Source organism: Larus michahellis, chromosome 5, assembly GCF_964199755.1.
Source record: "Larus michahellis chromosome 5, bLarMic1.1, whole genome shotgun sequence".
NCBI lineage: Eukaryota > Metazoa > Chordata > Aves > Charadriiformes > Laridae > Larus > Larus michahellis.
Genome location: NC_133900.1, coordinates 76,374,755 through 76,392,670, shown reverse-complemented (window position 1 = coordinate 76,392,670; position 17,916 = coordinate 76,374,755). Strand labels below are relative to the sequence as shown.

The 17,916-nt window shown below is 40.1% G+C and overlaps 1 protein-coding gene across 1 annotated transcript; it reads left to right on the top strand.

Moving 5' to 3' along the window:
* The first annotated feature begins 52 nt into the window (after positions 1-52).
* Positions 53-16,847, top strand: LONRF1 (LON peptidase N-terminal domain and ring finger 1). The gene is made up of 12 exons (XM_074588140.1): positions 53-833; positions 5,625-5,743; positions 8,195-8,317; positions 8,918-9,067; positions 9,520-9,757; positions 9,839-9,929; positions 10,715-10,829; positions 11,420-11,541; positions 12,708-12,866; positions 12,975-13,137; positions 13,535-13,687; positions 15,567-16,847. The coding sequence occupies exons 1-12, from the start codon at positions 233-235 to the stop codon at positions 15,723-15,725; spliced, it is 2,193 nt and encodes a 730-aa protein (XP_074444241.1). The 5' UTR covers positions 53-232; the 3' UTR covers positions 15,726-16,847.
* Positions 16,848-17,916: the final 1,069 nt, after the last annotated feature.

Genomic DNA, 17,916 nt, shown 5'->3' with positions numbered 1-17,916 from the left:
CCCCCCCGCCCCGGCCTGACTGACTCACTCCCCGGCGCCGTCCCCGCCTCCCGCCCCGTGACGGCGCTCGGCGTGGAGCGGTGTTTTGTAACCTCCTTCCATCTTGCTCCCTCCTCCCTCCTGCCCCGCCAGTGCCTCAGCGTCCTGCGACGAGCCCCAGCCCGGCGGCCGGAGCGGGGAGCCTGCCACACCCCCCCACAGCCCCCTCCTCCTCCTGGTAGCCGTGAAGCTGATGGCGTTCTCTCCCGTGGGCTCGGAGGTGTCGCCGGAGCCGAGCGGCAGCCCCGGCGAAGAGGCGGATGGAGAGCGGGAGCTACCGCCGCCACCGCGGCCGGGCGAGGGGCTGGTGCCCGGCAGCCGCCTGAAGGAAGTGGTGGGCGCCTCGCTGGCCTCCCTGTGCCTCGGGCCCCTCGCCGGCCCCCAGCGCCTCGGGACGCTGGTGGATTGCCTGGTGCTGAACTACCGCTTGCGGCAGGGGCTAGGCTGGAGCCGGGACGGTGGGGCCGAGACCCAGGGCCCGCTGCGCTGCTGCGGCTGCGGCCGGTTCCTGGGCGAGCCGGTCACCGTCCCGTGCGGGCACACCTACTGCCGCCGCTGCCTCCGCAGGGAGCTGCGGGCCCGCTGCCGCCGCTGCCGGGACCGGCTGCTGCCGGCGGGGGGCACCAGCCCGGCCGCTGCCCCGCTGCGGACCAGCGTCGTCCTCAACCAGCTGGCGGAGAAGTGGTTCCCGGGCGAGTGCGAGAAGGCGAGGACCGGGAGCCGGCTGGAGGAGCTGCTGGCTCAGGGACGCTTCCGAGAGGCTCTAGCTGCCGCCAGCCAGGCGCTGCGAGCAGGTGAGGCTGGTGTGTGGGGTGGAGAAGGCCTGAGGGCCGCCTCGCTGCCCACCCTCGTACCGCCTGGTAGCCGGGCTCGGGGGGCTGGAGGGGTGGTGAGGTGCGTCTCCTTCCCGCCCTTCGGCCCCGTTGAGGCTGTCCGGGGTGGAAGCGGGCCCATACAGCACGTAAAGAAGTTTCGTGGAGTTTGCCGAGAGGGGCCGGTGGAGCGGAGGCGGGACGCGCACCTCAGCGAGCGTCAAGCCTGACAGCGGGGCGCGCTCCAGAGCGGCCGACACGGGTCTTATTCACGTCTTTTTTTGTTGTTTGTTTTGTTTTGTTTTTTTTTTCACCCTCCCTATGCTTTCATAGGATCGTCTACAGAGGAGTTGGTGGGGCTTGTTGTGCTCGGTGTTCGGCCGCGGGCGGGAGAACTTCTGCGGCCGCGTTTAACCCTGTTTCCCGCCAGAGACCTATTTTCACCGTCTTTTTTTAAGTGTCACTGAGACAAGTTCGCCGCAGGCCGGGCCCGGTTGCATAAGCGGGAGGCACGGAGGGGGACAGGTTGTGTAATGGCGGTGGCGTCACGGGTGGGTGTGGCCGGGGAGTTCTAATGGTGGGGCGGGAGGTAGAGCCGGGGTCCCGGGCCGGTGTGATCGGTGCACCCAGATGGCTCCACTCAGGGATTCCTGTAGTGTTTTTACTCCGCCGTGGGTTTTAACACCTGGGGGGGGGGGGCGGGGGCGGGGGCGGGGGCGGGGGTGGGGGTGGAGTTCCCTCGTCATTTGTGCTGCTTTATTTCTCTTCAGAAATTCAAGAAATTTTTACAGATTACGTTTGTACAGTTGTCTGCAGCGGAATGAAAAACAGCCCCAAAAGCTTGCATAAGTCTAATCCTTCCAATCTGTTCTGGGGAGATACGTTAGATCTAGTTCCAGAATAAACTGTTTTCAGTGTAGGTGGGATTAAATCTCCCATATATTTTTCTGCGCTGTTTGGCAATCTAATTTGAAGAGGTTCAGTTGTGGCTTTCAGTTCTATCTTATTTGCTAAGGTGTTTCCAAAGTGTAGGATATGGTATAGATGTGACCTGAGAAAGCATCTGATCTATTTTCAATCTTAGAACTGTAAGAAGCAGACTGTTGGTTCTTTTTTTTTTCCTTTATGTGTTCTGAACAGCAGCGTTGATTCGTACAAGTCACAAAGAAATGGAGTCAAAACTCAGTGGCTTTCAGGGTGCAAAGTGATGACTCCGTTATTGATCACAAAGGTTTACGGGGATCTCATTTCATGTTTCAAGATTGTTTTTAAAGACTAACAGACAAAACTAATTCTACAGGCTCTAGTTAATCTTTCTTTTATGGATTTAGCAATACCATTTAGATATCTGTGGGGAAAGAATTTTGATTCCTTTTATTGTGAAGTTACATCCTAAATTTTTGCTTTAAAATTTGGGAATAGTTATCAGCTGGGAAGCTTATCCCCAGTTTTATAATACAAATTTAGTACATGTGCTAGAATTAAGTGCTAGAAGGTCAGTTTACAAGCCTTTGTAGAACCGATTCCTGTGTTTCCAGTCCTGAGAACTCTCAATATTCCAAGTGTACTCCAAGCATTCTGGCGAAGCTACTAAAGAACTTCATGAATCAGAATGCAAACATACATTAAATGTCAGTTTAGAGCTCTGGGCTCACAGCTGCAAATTGAAGGTGATTTCAGGCCAATAGAGAGCTAATTAATAGCAGCTGTTACACTTTCTATCTTCCTCCAGAACATGAGTTCTTGAAAACCCTTAGAGGTGGAAAAGACGTTGCATAAGAAACTGATTCATGTTTAAAATAATTCACATTCAGTTTCAGTGTTTCCCGACTGCTAGTTCATCTTTGTTTATTTTTAATGCAGGTGGAGAGTTAAAAAATTGTGATAAACATAAATCTGATGTCCTAAGTAAGGCATTGGCACTAAACCTTTACTCAAATGGCATCTTTTCGTAACTTACTTATGTTTCTTGAAACACCTGAAAGAGAAATATTTGTCATGGTGCAAAAGTGACTTTTGAAAAATATGAGGAATGTTAACATTCATATGGTTAATATATTCCTTGCAGGAGTTGAAATGAAATGGTTTATTTAAAGGAAATCTATTGGATTAAAATCCAAGCGCAGCTTGTCTTTAATCAAGTATCCTGAAACACACAGCTAATAGGCTTGGGTTTGGTCTGAATCACAGACCTGTTCCCGCTGGAGTGACCCTCAAGAAGGTGTGTTGCCCAATCAATCTCCTGTTCAAAGCAGAATAAACACTGAGTTCAGAGCAGTTTACTTAAGGTTTTGTCCAGCTGGATCATGAAAACCTACAAGGGTGAAGATTCCGCAGCCTCTCCGGGCAACCCGCTCAAACGTTAATTGTCTTCATAGTGAGAAATTTTCTCCTTATTTCAAGTCAGAACTGCCCTTGTTTCAGTTTATAACTGTTGTCTCTTGTTTTTGCATCACGCGCTTCAGTGAAGAGTCTTCTAGGTAGCATCCTCTTGGATTCTGGAAGGCTGCTGGGTTCTCCCAAGGCCTTCAGGAATTGTTTTCCATTAAATGAGCCTGGTTCTCTCAGCCTCTTCTCATGAGTTGCATGTTCCAACCCCTGACCGTTGGGGTGACCCTGTAGTACTGTACTAATAAATACTGTGTCCTAAAGCTTTTCCATATAGTGGCTGTGATGTGCATGTCTTTTATTTTGAAGAGTTTGGTATGTTTTTAAGAACCATATAAAAAGCATGCAGGATCAGACCAGAGATGGTCCATTTATTGGTATGCTTACGCTGACAGTAGCCAGGAGCAGATGCTTTGGAAGTGGTATAAAAAAAAACCCTTGAGTGGGTTTTTGTGTGTACACCTTTGTATACTTTCCTATTAATGCAATAACAGCTGGTAGGTACACACAGTTCTGCACTGAAAGTACTTGGTGGCTTTTTTATTAAAGTCCTTTGTCTTTGGGTATGCTAGAAGTGAGTGATTTCTGTATTTACGATAGATTGGGTTGCTGAAATTGAAAATGCATCACAAGTTGTGTTTCTGCTCTGCTAATCTTTGGTCTAAGAGTTTGAATTAGTTTTGCATCCTCCCTTTAGGTGGCAAACATTAACATGTGTGCTGAAACGTTGCAAAACTGGTGTTTTCACAATTACAAAGCCTAGAAATTAAATCTTCTACACTTGAAAGTTTGAAGAACATGAGCTCCCTCTGACTATGTGCAAATAGGTACCTTATCAAAGACCCGCACTTACTGCTACCTCTGAAGAAAAGAATTTGGTTTGATACTAGGTCTGCTGGACAGCAAAGAGTCAAATACAACAGAAAAAAGGGTCTGAAGAGTTTGATCTGAGCTCCTGCCTTACTGGGCTGTAACAGTCACAAAACACAAAGCCCCAGGAAAGCAGGCTTCAGAGTTCTGCCTGCAGAATTGCCTGTTTAAGTTAGACAATTTCCCAGACTTCTGTTAATACCAACATTTTATTATGTCTAAAACTAAATAAAAAACAAACCAGGTTTGGGAATATTTGTATTTGAAGGGAAACTGTCAACTCAAAAGAAAAACAAATCAGAAAGACACTTCAGTTTCAGCTGTGAAATCTTGTGTCAGTTTTGATTTTTCTTAACCCTTTCTTTTCCATTAAGGTCTCTTTACATGTAGCATTGTGGATCTAAATACAAAGCAATGTGTTGGAATATATGGGAACATTGACCAGTCTGGCTTTTAAATGTAAAACAAGCTAATGTTGGAAATTATGAAAATTTAAACTAGACATTTAGAATAGACTAAGGTGAATATCGAATTTAAATCATCCCCTCTCAAGAAAATATTCTTGAAAGAAACTTAAAGAACTATTTAATTTAGTATTATTTACAGTAGACCAATGTGTGACTTACCTCATTCAATGAAAACCACAGGTGTAGTAAAAAAAATAAATAGCCAAGAACAAAGCAGTGTGCTGGCATTTTTTCCAAGCAACAACTACAGTTAGTTGTGTTATGAAACCCATAGTTTTAGTGACATGGAGACGGGCGTGCTTCCCGTTTCGAGGGTGCTTTACTAAAAGTACAAAATGCTGTATATTGGACATGGGAACTTGTCTTTACTGAACACATAGTAATGTTTTCGCATCACAGAAGTTCCTCTAGTGCAACTCCTTACAACAGGGCTGCTGGCTGGTGTTAAAGGCTGTCTGATACTGGCTATCTCTTTTCAAACCTCATGGAGATAAAGTCTATTGCTGGTACTTACCAAGTGGGTATCATTGTGAAAGTGACATCTCTATCTCCAGCCATAGTTGCAAGGGCTTGGGCATTACACAAACAAATGACAGTTTAAAGAAAAACTTGAACACTTGAAAGCAAACTGTGTAATACTTAGGCTTTGTAATACAAATGTGGTGAATTCCCAGATTTCTGTGATTTTTGAATGGGTGGACTGTAAAGCTAAAGTCTACTTAGTCCTCAACTTTTGTTGACACGGCAGTACTGAGGTATACTTGTATTCTGTCACTCTCAATGTTAGATCTTTTAAAATATATTTTTTTCTTGCTGCAACGTACATTAGAGGATCCAAAATTTGATCTTTAGCTTGAAAGACAGGAGCCTGGAATTACTGCCACTTTTACTGTCCAGGCACTGGGGGGGGCGGGGGAGAATGTACTCCAGTAATTTTGAAAATACGGTACGAAAAAGTGTGGTTCTGACATATCACTATGAAAGGATATCTAATTAAAAATTACAAATTTTTGGATTATTAAAAATGTTACTTTATTTTTGTCTTCAGATTCCAGTGACTTGATGCTAAGAATTTACAGAGCTGAGTCATATGTTGGCCTCCAAGAATATAAAACAGCCATAGAAGATCTAAATTTTGTTATTTCTAAAATGCCAAATTGGCCAGAGGTAAGTTGATATGAACTCTTCTTTTTTTTTTTTTTTTCAAAATCTGTTTTTATCTTTAAAATCAATGAATTCTAAATTTTACTTGCATCAAGAACTTACGTCATCTACTTTAAACGTTATCTTGAAGACATGCAAAATGCCAAAAGGTATCTTAAAATAGTTACTTATATGAGACAGGCTACTGATGAGTATGGCAGGTTAGAGTTGATTGACGAATCTACTTGGAACTGTTAATTTAGCCTTCATCAGAAACTTGGGTATTTTTATTTCGTATCCCAACGTGAGATGGTGTCTTTGGATGAAGGGTTAAGTGCAGTAGAACTGACTTCTTGGGCAGTATTATGAAGTACTTTTTTGATGTCTGTAGTTACTTGTTATCGATTATTTTATTTCTTTATAAGAACACTTTTTTGTGTTCTTTAAAAGAAGGTTTTAAATATTTACAAACTTAACTTCAGCTTAATGCTATTTGAATGGATGGTTGGCTGAAATCGTGCAGCCAGCTTTAATTGATTGAAAGCAGAACTTCTGAGGCCTGTACGTTCTGTAGGTTGATGTAATTGAGTTTTAAAATTTCTTATGCTATGTACAGGTTAGTCCTTTTAAAGCTCTGCGTGTTTACACTTTGATTCTGTTTCCCAAAGTCAGAGAATTTTAAGCATTATCTGTTCTTGAGAATATCACGAGATGAGCGATCGCTGTTGCCAGTCAGGACTAGAATTCTTGGCTCTGTGTTAAGTCAACATTTCTTTCATATTTTTTGAGTTTTATTGGTAAAATAGTTTGCTGTATAAATAGGACAACACAGTTTTCTTTTCCAAATGCTACCAAAGAGTCAAAAAATATTTAGCAAAAGCAATAAATTCTTTTGCAATAGTATTGGGTAAAAAAAATGTAAGCATGTTTTGGGGCCCTTTTTAGTGGCTCCAATACTTGGAGTTGGAATAGTTCATGGTGATGTAACCTGTAACAGCTGGGACTTGGGGTTTGTTTTATTTGTTAATTTTTATTAAGAGAAGGACACTTTGCTGGTTTAGCTTGGAAAGCTTTTCTTCAAAAACTCAGTGGGAACTGAGCTTTGCCAATAGCGCAGGCAGCTGGGGAGTCACTGGCCTTCAGAACTGTGAGATCCTGCATTTTGCAGCCATGTCTAAACCCTGAGCACAGCAGGAGCGTCACGACCATGCCGCACAAGGGGAGATAACTGCTGCTGCCTTGGTCCCTCCTGTGTTCAGCAGTTCCGTGGCTACTGCAAACTCAGAGAGCATCCCACTTTTTGCTTCTCAGCGTTGGTAGTACTGTCTACTTTTTTTTTCTATGTGTTTGGAAAGAAACCTCTCCTCACTTTACTGAGATTGGTTTGATGGATTTCTCTAACAGTTATTATCTCTGTAGGAAAAGAAACTGTCTGTAAGAGGAAGATTAGCATACTTTCCTTCTTCAGGACACATCTTAATGAAACTGCCCAAATCCATCAAGGATGATGCATGCCCTCATCTGACAGCCTTGTTTAACAGACTTTACTGTTAATACTGGCAGTCATTCTGTAGAAACTACATTGTGGGGGGGAAGGGGTTTGAGGGGTTTCTTTTTTTTTTTTTTTTTTTTTAAATTCTGTTTTCTGGCCCGTTACCCGAAATCTCATATACAACTAGATGTTGTTTTATCTAACTTTTGTTAGATAACTGTTGTTTTTATCCATCTTGTATTTATATTACTGCAAATGCAACTTTTGAAAATTGAGATAAGTTGGATAAGGGACGACGTAGTTGCAGTGTCATATAGGTAGGTTCAGCAAAATGCAGTAGTCTTTTCTCCCTTTTTTTTCTTTTAGAGAAAATAGTAAACCGATTTTTTTTTTTTTCCCTAGCTGCTGTCTAGTGTTCAAGAATAAATATAGTTGGAGGAAGCAATTCCAAAAGTGCATTGTTTTGTGTTAAGAATATAGATTACATATGTATATACATATAGATTACATATGCATGTAAGGGATGCATGGTTGTGTGGATGGTTTTGTTTGTAGTTACCCTTCTCCTGCAGGCTTTTAATGAAACAGAGGACAAAAAGAGTATCCTGTAAGCTGTTTGTATGAGGTTATGTATTGATTCGCATTGTGTCCCCCTCTTCTTCCCCTCCAAAGGCTCACTGAAGGGGGAAATTAAGGCCTTTTGTGAATTCAGCGCTGGTCAGGTTTTTAACCCTTCATGTAAGCCAAAACAAACTACTGGCAGGAGATTAACAGCAGCCTATCCCGTGACTCTTTCTCAAACACTGTAGGGGATGTATGTTAGACCGGGCATATGGATCATCCACCCTGTGCATAGCTGGAGTTTATTGAAGAGCTACACTCTTTTTGTCATAGAGGGTTCTAATTCTGTTGTAATGCCTGTAAGATGAGTACTGCAGTTCTACATACTCTCTAGAAATGTCTTCGTGGTATTTGTTTTTCAGGTCTACTTCCAGAAAGGAAAAGTGCTGCAAGACTCTGGCTTTGTAGGTGATGCCTTACAACTGTTTCTACAGTGCTTAGCCCTTGATGAGGACTTTCTTCCAGCCAAGCTAGAAGTAGAAAGGGTAATTTTATTTATGAAACTGTATTACTGTCTCTGACTTGATTCCTTTATTAAGCTCCCATTGTGGTAGACTTTGAGCATCTAAAAATCTTGATACGTATTGAGAAGGTTCAGGTGACATACTAGTTCCTTTCAAGATACATCACGCTATGTTGAAGAGATAGTCCTAATGTACAAGTGTTAAGTACACATTTCAGAGTGCTTTTGAAGTTATTAAATGGAAATCTAGAAAACCAGAAAACAGGCAGCAAGTTAAATATTGTAAGCTGAACTCTTTTGTTGTGCCCAGAGCACAACAGTTTTTCTTCGATAATAAAAGTTTACATTGAAAAAGCCGCATGATACTGAATTGATGATGTCTTAACTCTGTGTGAAGAACTCACTTGTAGAAGATTTCTGTATAAATTTCTTTTTAGTAATGTAGGTACGTAGGTTTCAGCTTGTTCTCAACTGTTCTTTCCCAGTTACTGCTTAAATAAAGCTCTATTTATGAGGATAACTTTGTATAGTTTAAATTCTTATTTTTGGTATGTAGTTTTATAATAAAGCTGTGTCTAGATCCTTTTTCATTATTACAAACATTTAGCTGTTTGTTTTCTAGACATTGTGCGATGTGCTGTCACCAGAGAAGTTAGGAGAGAGTCTTCTGAAGGAACCTGCATGGAATTCGCCACATACTCGAAATAAACCTTTTATACTTGGTTCTGAGGTGACTGAGTCTGACTGCAACTTACAGCTTTGTCCTGAGCAGGTAACAAAACCTATAGGATAGCTTTTCTTTTTGGCTGATATGCAAGCATCAGACATTCTGATATCTTTGTCATACTTACTTTCCAGCCTAAATGCTGACTTTCTGTAATTGGCTAAATTGGAAGAATAGAATTGTGATTTGGGAGTGATGTGTTTTTATTTGGAGTGTTAGACTCCTTATTCCAGTGAACTACTTATTAGAAGATACTGAGATTTGATATTAGTGACTCCAAAGTAAAAGAAATACAGTTTTCCCTTCTCTTTGAAGCAGGTGAAGATTTTTAAATTGTTAATGCTAAGGAAATTGGAGTACTGTCTTATCAAATTCCTCTCGTTAACTGATCAGCTAGCCGTGGGTATCAGTTTGGCTTATGTATCTTTGCATGTTCACGTCTTACATACTAAGATTTGTGTTACTCTTTAAGTACAGCTCAGTTCATCTTACTATTACAGAGTTTAGGAGGGTCAGAGGTACCAGAGCCTGTCAGTGGAAGCTTGAATCGTGCACGGTCTGCCCATGCTCTTAACTCAACAAAAGACCTTGCCAAGGAAGATGGCTTAAAGAGAGTGTCTTCCGAACCCCTTCTCTCTGGCCAAGAAAAAGGTGCTTTGTTGAAAAGAAAGCTTTCCTTTTCAGAACAGGATACAGTTGTATGTGAAGATGGAAGAAACAAACACAAAAAACAAGGAGGTAAACAGTCATTTACTTTGAAGTTCAAAGCGTCTACTGTTTTGTGCCTTTCTCTGAGTATTTTGTCTTGCTTTTCCTTAGAAAGTACAAAAAGGGACGTGACACTGCCTTTTGGAACAATTCCAGGGGATTTGATTGATGTATCAGATTTCGAGTGCTCTCTATGTATGAGGTAAGATTTCCTCCTTAATTCAGTCTTTCCGTTACAGATGCTTGGCCACATACCTGTTCCACATATAAACTGAGTGATGAGTGATGAGTTCTGTTATCAGGCAATAATTTTCAGCCTTCCTCAATCCTTGCAGTTAAATGCTTATTTAAATGTGTCATTTGCTATATAATTCAGCATTATTTTAATCAAGCTCCCTTTTAAATTAAACTTGGCATTGTTAACTGATAACCTAAAAAGGACTGGATCTTTTGTTGTTAAATATTAGGGTCTTTTTCGGTCAATAAAACTATTTAACTTATTATTTTGGGAAGGATAATGCTTAGAAGTATTGCCTGTGAACCTTATATTTGTCTAGGAAATGTAGATACTTCAGACTATTAGGCTACCTAAGTGTAGCTGTTGTATTTGAAAGTTCTTATTGGGTCATCTTGGTTTTCAGAATAAATACCTTAAAACATATGGTGTATACTAAACTGTCCATAGTGATGTTACATAATTTTGTGTGTTCTAAATCTCTATGTAGTAAGACCAAAATCTTTGTACATCGGGATAAATGTTTAGATATTACAGTGTTGTGAAACATGTTCAGATTCATCAGAAAACAAAAAAATGAGTAGTGTGGTGGTAAATGGAAACAAACTGCAGGATAGGGGAAAAGGTAGAATAAGGAGATATGGGATTAATTGCTTTCTTATGGTCTTAAAAATTAAAGAGGTTGATCACTGACTTTTCTTAGCAGAACACACCCTTGCCATGGTATCTAACTTCTAACAACTTTGTTTCAGGCTATTCTTTGAGCCAGTGACAACCCCTTGTGGACATACTTTTTGCAAAGGTTGCTTGGAACGGTGTTTAGACCATGCTCCTCAGTGTCCGCTCTGCAAGGAGAGTTTGAAAGAGGTACTGTTTCTCAGTAGAGCTCACAAATACAAATATTGTATCATTTTTGAAGGCTGTTTCACTTAAACCCAACAACTTCATTTCACTTGGGCTGTGGATTGCTGCTAGAAAGGGGAAAAACTTCAGATGAACTTTGTCCATACAAGTTGCTTAGGTTTGCCTCAGGGTCTTCAAGTTTTCTGTTTCTGTGACCAGCTACTTTATTGGTGTAATTAAATACTGTTTGTAAACTTTGGTAACTGCACAGTAAAACCTCTGTGGGATTTCTGTTTGCTTTCGCTATTTGTATGGCTCTATAACCTGGGAAATTAATTCTGTCTTTGGTAAGCATAGCAATACAACCTGAGTTAGACAATTGAGTTGTCAGACACTAAGAACTAAAATAGAGAATCTAATTTTCAAATATTAGAGTAACATTAAGCGTTAAATAATGACATATAAGAACTTCAGAGCTGTAAGTTTTAATGGGTTTCAACCTAATTTATGACACGTTTCCTGTATCATGGTTTTAAATAAAAATTGCATTTTCTTGAGTCTTTTTTAATATATACGAAAAGAAATATTAATGTATTTTTTTAAATTGCTTACAGTACCTTGCAAGCAGAAAATACAGCATCACAGAACTGCTGGAGGAATTAATAATGAAATATTTGTCTGATGAATTATATGAGAGAAAAAGAATTCATGCTGAAGAAACCGCTGAACACTCAAAGTAAGCTTGGTGCCTTTTATCTAGAAAACTTGAGAGATTAGTATGGAAGTCCTTTTTAGAAATTTGTTACCATTTTTGTGATTGTTAATAATGGCGTGTTATGGATGCAAGGAGAGTATAAAGACGTGTTAATTTGGTGTCTTAAATGGGTATGTCAGAAAATTAACAGTCTTTTAACTACTGTGGAAATAAAAAAAATAAAAATCACACTTTGATAGTAGCAATGTGAGGCTGTTAAGTCCTCCATGATATACATTTGGCCTTCTATTTCTCTTCTGCGTCCACCGTCGTGGAGCTTCAGTTTTAGCTTTGCTGCTGTTAATGGAATTGTCCTTGAGTTGGCTGCAGATTTCTTTCAAAACATTTGATGATAGACATTAGTTGTATAGATAGATTTGATTAAAAGAAATTGTTGGAAGTTTTTGGTAATCTTGATGTTTATCCCTAGTAGAGTTCTTTAGCTATATAAAGCATCATGTATTGTAGGTATGAATGTTGGAAAGCTGTTTAAAACTGTAGCCCACGCAACTTATATAACAGAATCCATACATTAGAATTACGTTTTATAGTCTGATCCACGCTTCAGGTAATGTTTTAATGCTAACTTGTTTGTATCAACTGTACATGCTTGATAAAACAGCATGAAAAAAATACTTTGTTTTTCAATTAGGCCTGCTGAGGCATATTGCAAGGTAAAAATTACACCCTGGATTGCATCTTGTGATCTGGAGTCCATCATTGAAAATAATCTAAATGGTGACCTAGCTACCTTGCGGTTACTGCTACATCTTTTTAGTTGCAGGAAACCTGTGACTCTGAGGGCATAATGACTTTTATGGCTCAAACTAAAACAAAAAAAAAGAAAAAAACCAACGCTTCTTTCCCTGTAACAAAGCGCTTCCTTTACTGACTAGATACTCACTAACTAGATAACTGTGAAGCTTACTGTGCAGCATGTATTCAAATCAGTACATAGGTATTCAGTCCCTGTGTTTTTAGTGTTTTTATTGTTTAGGAAAGTTATTACAATCTGCTTATTATTAAACTTTGAAAAACTTTGCTTTATGACCTCAAATATAGCAAACGTACTGAAAAAGCGTATTGTCTTGGCAAAGTTCAGTGATGAGGTTTTTAAGCCACCAATTTCTTTTGATGTTCTCTCAAAGCTTGACCAAGAATGTTCCAATGTTTGTTTGCACTATGGCATATCCTACTGTGCCTTGCCCTCTACACGTGTTTGAGCCAAGATACCGACTAATGATTCGCAGAAGTATGGAAACTGGGACTAAACAGTTCGGGATGTGTATAAGTGATTCTCAAAATGGGTAGGTTTGCTTCCTAATTGTAAGCTCCTCATCACTTATGTCTTTTAATTATAAAAAGTGTCCTTTCAGAAGTGTGTAATTGCATTACTGACAAGGTCTCTTTCCTAGTTTTGCAGATTATGGATGCATGCTGCAAATCAGGAACGTTCATTTTTTACCTGATGGACGGTCTGTTGTTGATACAGTTGGTGGAAAGAGATTTAGAGTTTTACGGAGAGGGATGAAAGATGGTTATTGCACTGCAGACATCGAATATTTGGAAGATGTTAAGGTATTCGCAATGCTGTCTAAATACTTAATAGTGTTAATATGTCAAGATTTTTCCTTGATTTGTTCTTGAGAGCTGTTTCAAATTTTTAGGTCCCTAGACTACTGGAAGACTCAGTGCCAGCACGTGGAAGAAATGGAAGCTAGCTTAATTTTTTATTATTATCAAGCAAAAAAAAATATTGTGGTTTTTATTTGAACAATTGTTTGAAGCTATAACTTTCTAAAATATCACAGGACTTCTTTACTTACTCTACTATTCAGTCATTAGCAATCAAGGTTTAGGAGGATGCAAGAAATGTATCTAAATATAGTTCAAATTGAATGAGTGTTGATTTCAGCTTAAACACCTTAATTGTTTCTTTATCTCTAATGATATTTTCATAACATTCCTCCTATAGGTTGCTGATGAAGAAGAACTAAAGAAACTGAGAGAACTTCACAATTTTGTTTACAGTCAGGCCTGCAGTTGGTTCCAAAACTTAAGAAACAAATTTCGCACTCAGATTCTTCAGCACTTTGGGCCAATGCCTGACAGGGAGGAAAATATACAGGTGAGACATCATTTAATACGAATTAAATCGCTGTTAACAACTGCTAAGCATTAAAAGGAAAAAAAAAAAAAAAGACTTTTTTTCCCAACTTTGAAGGCATTAAGGCTTGCATCTTGTTTCTCTTATGGTGAGCAACAAAAGGCAATTCTGTTACTGTTCAACAGTTTTTGCAGGAAAGGGTAATACACTCTTGTGGAGATAAAACTAGTACACTGAGAACACTAGGTTCCAGTAGTGTTTTAAACTGTTAGTTTGTGTAAAGCTGTTAGAATTCAGATGGAAAAAAACCCTGTATTTTCTTCCCTGAGACACGTACAGGCAGTAATCTTTGGCAAAGAGGTAATCACCAATAACACTTTCCTCTTTCCTGAGCTAGTGCCATAAACTGCTGCAGCTGCTAGGATTTGACAACTGTTTCTTAAGAAACTAGCTGCAGCAATCTATTCTAATGGTTATTGTAAACGATTAGTAAAAGTTGGTGAGATCCTGAGAGAGTGGAGGCTGGAGAAAAGCAATATTTAAAAGTACATAAAATCTGGCTTTCGAAGTGGAAGAAAAGAGAAGGCTCCGGGGAGACCTTACAGCAGCCTTACGATACCTGAAGGGGCTACAGGAGAGATGGGGAGGGACTTTTTCTCAGCGAGTGTAGTGATAGGACAAGGGGTAACGGTTTCACACTGAAGGAGGGTAGATTTAGATTGGATATCAGGAAGAAATTCTTTACTGTGAGGGGGGTGAGGCACTGGAACAGGTTTCCCAGGGAAGTTGTGGCTGCCCCATCCCTGGAGGTGTTCAAGGCCAGGCTGGATGGGGCTTTGAGCAGCCTGGTCTAGTGGGAGGTGTCCCTGCCCATGGCAGGGGGGTGGAACTAGGTGATCTTTAAGGTCCCTTCCAACCCGAACCATGCTATGATTCTATATACAAAGTGGGATTTTACGAAAGCCTGTTCCTCTCCCATCCACTATGTACTTTTGTGAAACTATATTAACCGATCTGGGAGGACTATAAATGCTGTGGAGGCCAGTGCATGAATTCAGAAGTTATTTTAGAACAACTTAATTAAAAAAATAATAAAACAATATACTAGGAAAGAGGAATAAGTGTGCAAAACCCGGCTAACTAGCAGGACAGCGATACTGTGGGTATGTACCTGAGATTTATAATGGAACACAACTGTGTCAGCTGTGTGATACAGATGCAAGGGAGGAAATAGCATCCTGGACTGTACCACTGCCAGTAATATTTTTGCAAGTCAGTAGAAGTAATGAATTTTCTCTGCAACGATACGGCCTCTACTGATGGGTACTGTGTCCAGTTCTGGGCATGACATCTAAGGCTTGGTGTAGAGAATTGAATAAAGGACGGGAAAATTACGTAGTACGTTTTATCAGCTTAGAAGAAACTGATTAAGTAGTCTGGCTCTATCGAGGAGGTAATGAGAGAAGGGAGTGAAACTGGGAGATGATGTTGGAGTCCTTCAAATATAACAAAGACAATTGTAGTGAAAACATTAGGCTTCACGAATATTCAGGCCTCAAGAACAGCATGACAGGTGTTGGATTTAGTTTTTATCAGGGAGGCTTGTTATTAGGCAATTGTCCTATACTTAGCCAGCTTTTACCAAAGAAGCTATGAGCTTGCTTTGTCTTAAAAATAATTCCTTTATCAAGCTTAGTGTAAGTTTACTTTTACTTCTCAGTTGGGGAGGGATCAGAATACTTCCTTTCATAACCCTTCTGATCTCATGGATGTGGAATTCTGTAGTTAGTATCAAACTTTAAACTAGCTGTTGTCGCTGACAACTTTGTCTTTCAGTGTCTTCGTGTTAGTCAACTGTACTGAACTGGTTGTGAGTAACCGACTTATCTTTTATTTTTAGGCAATGCCCAATGGTCCTGCTTGGTGTTGGTGGCTTCTGGCTGTTCTCCCAGTAGACCCCAGATATCAGCTGTCGGTTCTCTCCATGATGTCTTTAAAAGACCGTCTGATAAAAATCCAACATATACTCACGTATTTTTCTAGAGACCAGTCCAAGTGACTAACCGCCTGGGTCTTCCTGAAAAGTTACTCTGTTCTGGTTGTAGTAGCAGCTGGAATTTTTGCTGCCTTTGCACATCTAGCGCTGGTTTGAGAAGTGTAATGGAACTGCTTTTTCTCTCTCCTCCCCACCCTCCCGACTTCCTGAACCGCCTGGTTCTTTGAATGCACATTTTCCTCGACGATGAGAGAAGACCACTGACGATTGCACAGAGTCAATCCAGCTGGATATGTTTTTCACATTATCTACATTACAATTTGCACTATGTAGAAGAGAACATTTTTAAGACTTGATAACTTTAGCCACTGACTTTTTAAAGCTGTGGGAAGTGCAGGACTTAAGGCTGACAGTCCAAGTTTACAACACTGAGGAGGTGTTAAAGGTTTTGCAAACGTTTGCCTCATACAACTGTTCTTTTGCTGTTTGCACAAATATTTGAAATTATAGTATTGAATGTCACTGTTGGATATTACTACTCTTGTTGAATTATCTTGACCATGAATACGGCACAGGTTTTTAAGTTATCTTGTAAATGCGTGCATCACGAAACAGGTGACATTATGAACTGTATGCTGAACCGAGAGCCAATCTTAAGGAACAAATGCAAAAAAAAAAAAAAAAAAAAAGGTACTTCTGTCTAAAAATACTTAAACTGTGAATATGGTTTACATACCTAGGCCTGTACATGTTAAAGAGGAAACTGAAAACTAAATGCTAGTACCAGTTACATTTCTCCTGGGCTTTTCAGGCTGGCTGTTCTTCCAGGGCACACACTTAGTTTGTAGAGCTTAGAAGAAGAAATCTTAGAGCGTGCGTGTGTGTATTGGGGATTGTGCATCCAGGATTTAAAAGCTTAAAGTTTTATTTGAACTTTTTTTGAGTTGGTGCAAATGTGAGTTCTATGCCTTATTCATATCAATAGTAGAGCACACTGCAGTGGCAAGGTTAGCGTCATGCTGCCAATTAGGTACTTTTTGTAATTAAAGGTTTGCATATTTGTGAATATGTCTGATACTGGCTTTCTTGTATGTAAATCATTTGTAAAATATTTCTTAAATCTTGCTTTTGCTAATATATTTAATTTTCAATAAAAGCTAAAAGTTTGTAATATTTTTAACTTTATCGGAAACTAAAAATCACTTTCATTTTCCCTGCGCCTCTATTCTGGGATCTTAAGTAAAGCCAGAAGGAACCGTTTAACCTACAGCAAGGTTGTGGGCACTTCAGGAGGTAACTGGTATGTACTTTATCTGCTTCTCCTGCAGTAACTGTTTCAGACTGATTATTGGTCAGACAAGTTTTTTTGCTGGTGTCCTGCTTTTGTATCTACTTTAAATTAAGGTAGTTTCAGGTATGAAGCTTGCATTTAACAAAACTTCAGTTAAAGTTGTGGGAAACTGTTCTTGCAGAACACTTGTTTGTTTCACCGACTCGCTCATCGCGCGCTCTGGCCTTGTTTTCTTCTGGAGTTTAAGGCTTGAGATATTGCAGGCACCCCAAAATCTGCTGGATCGTTTTTAATGCGGGCATCTATCTAGGGGAAATTTCCCCTTTATTGTATGAATAAAGTCCTGGATTAATATTTGGAAAGCTTTATTTGCGTAATAGAAGAAGAAAGGGGATCCCCTGGTTCTCCACATCAGTGTGTTACAACCTTAGAAACTTAATCTTTGTGTGTCCTGGTTTGAGGACACTGTATCACCAAGATCTTCTTAAGAATAAGAATACAGCTGACAGGATTTTATTGTTTATTTTCTTTTTGACAGCGAAAAGTCCCTGTAGCCAGGCTTGAAATACCCAAACACTCTGGTGGGTAATTTCTTTTTTTTTTTTTGTTTTCTTGCCAAGAGCTTTGATTTTTCAAATTGAGTATTCCCTAGTCTATTGGAAGATGTGGCTTCTGGGTGGTTTTATATGTTCCCATGAGTTTTTCATAAAAATGCAGATGAGAAAGCATCAGTTGGCTTGCACTGCCCTGTGCATACGTGAGTTCTACTTCTGGAATTGTAAACCATGTAAAAGAAAACTTCACTTAAACAACAACAGCAACAAAAAGTTCCTGTGGTGAGCACATGCTGCGTTAAGAGTGATTGTTGGCGCTGCTCTCCAGTAACACACGATGATGGCAGGTGCTGTTAGGAATGACAGGAAATTAAGAACGGGGAGGAAAGATGATTTTTTTTTTTTTTTT

Excerpts from the sequence above, each read along its gene's own strand:
- LONRF1 (XM_074588140.1), top strand. The coding sequence starts at position 233 with ATGGCGTTCTCTCCCGTGGGCTCGGAGGTGTCGCCGGAGCCGAGCGGC. Across the intron at positions 9,758-9,838 it reads CAAACACAAAAAACAAGGAG|AAAGTACAAAAAGGGACGTG; the intron begins GTAAACAGTCAT and ends GCTTTTCCTTAG. Across the intron at positions 9,930-10,714 it reads GAGTGCTCTCTATGTATGAG|GCTATTCTTTGAGCCAGTGA; the intron begins GTAAGATTTCCT and ends ACTTTGTTTCAG.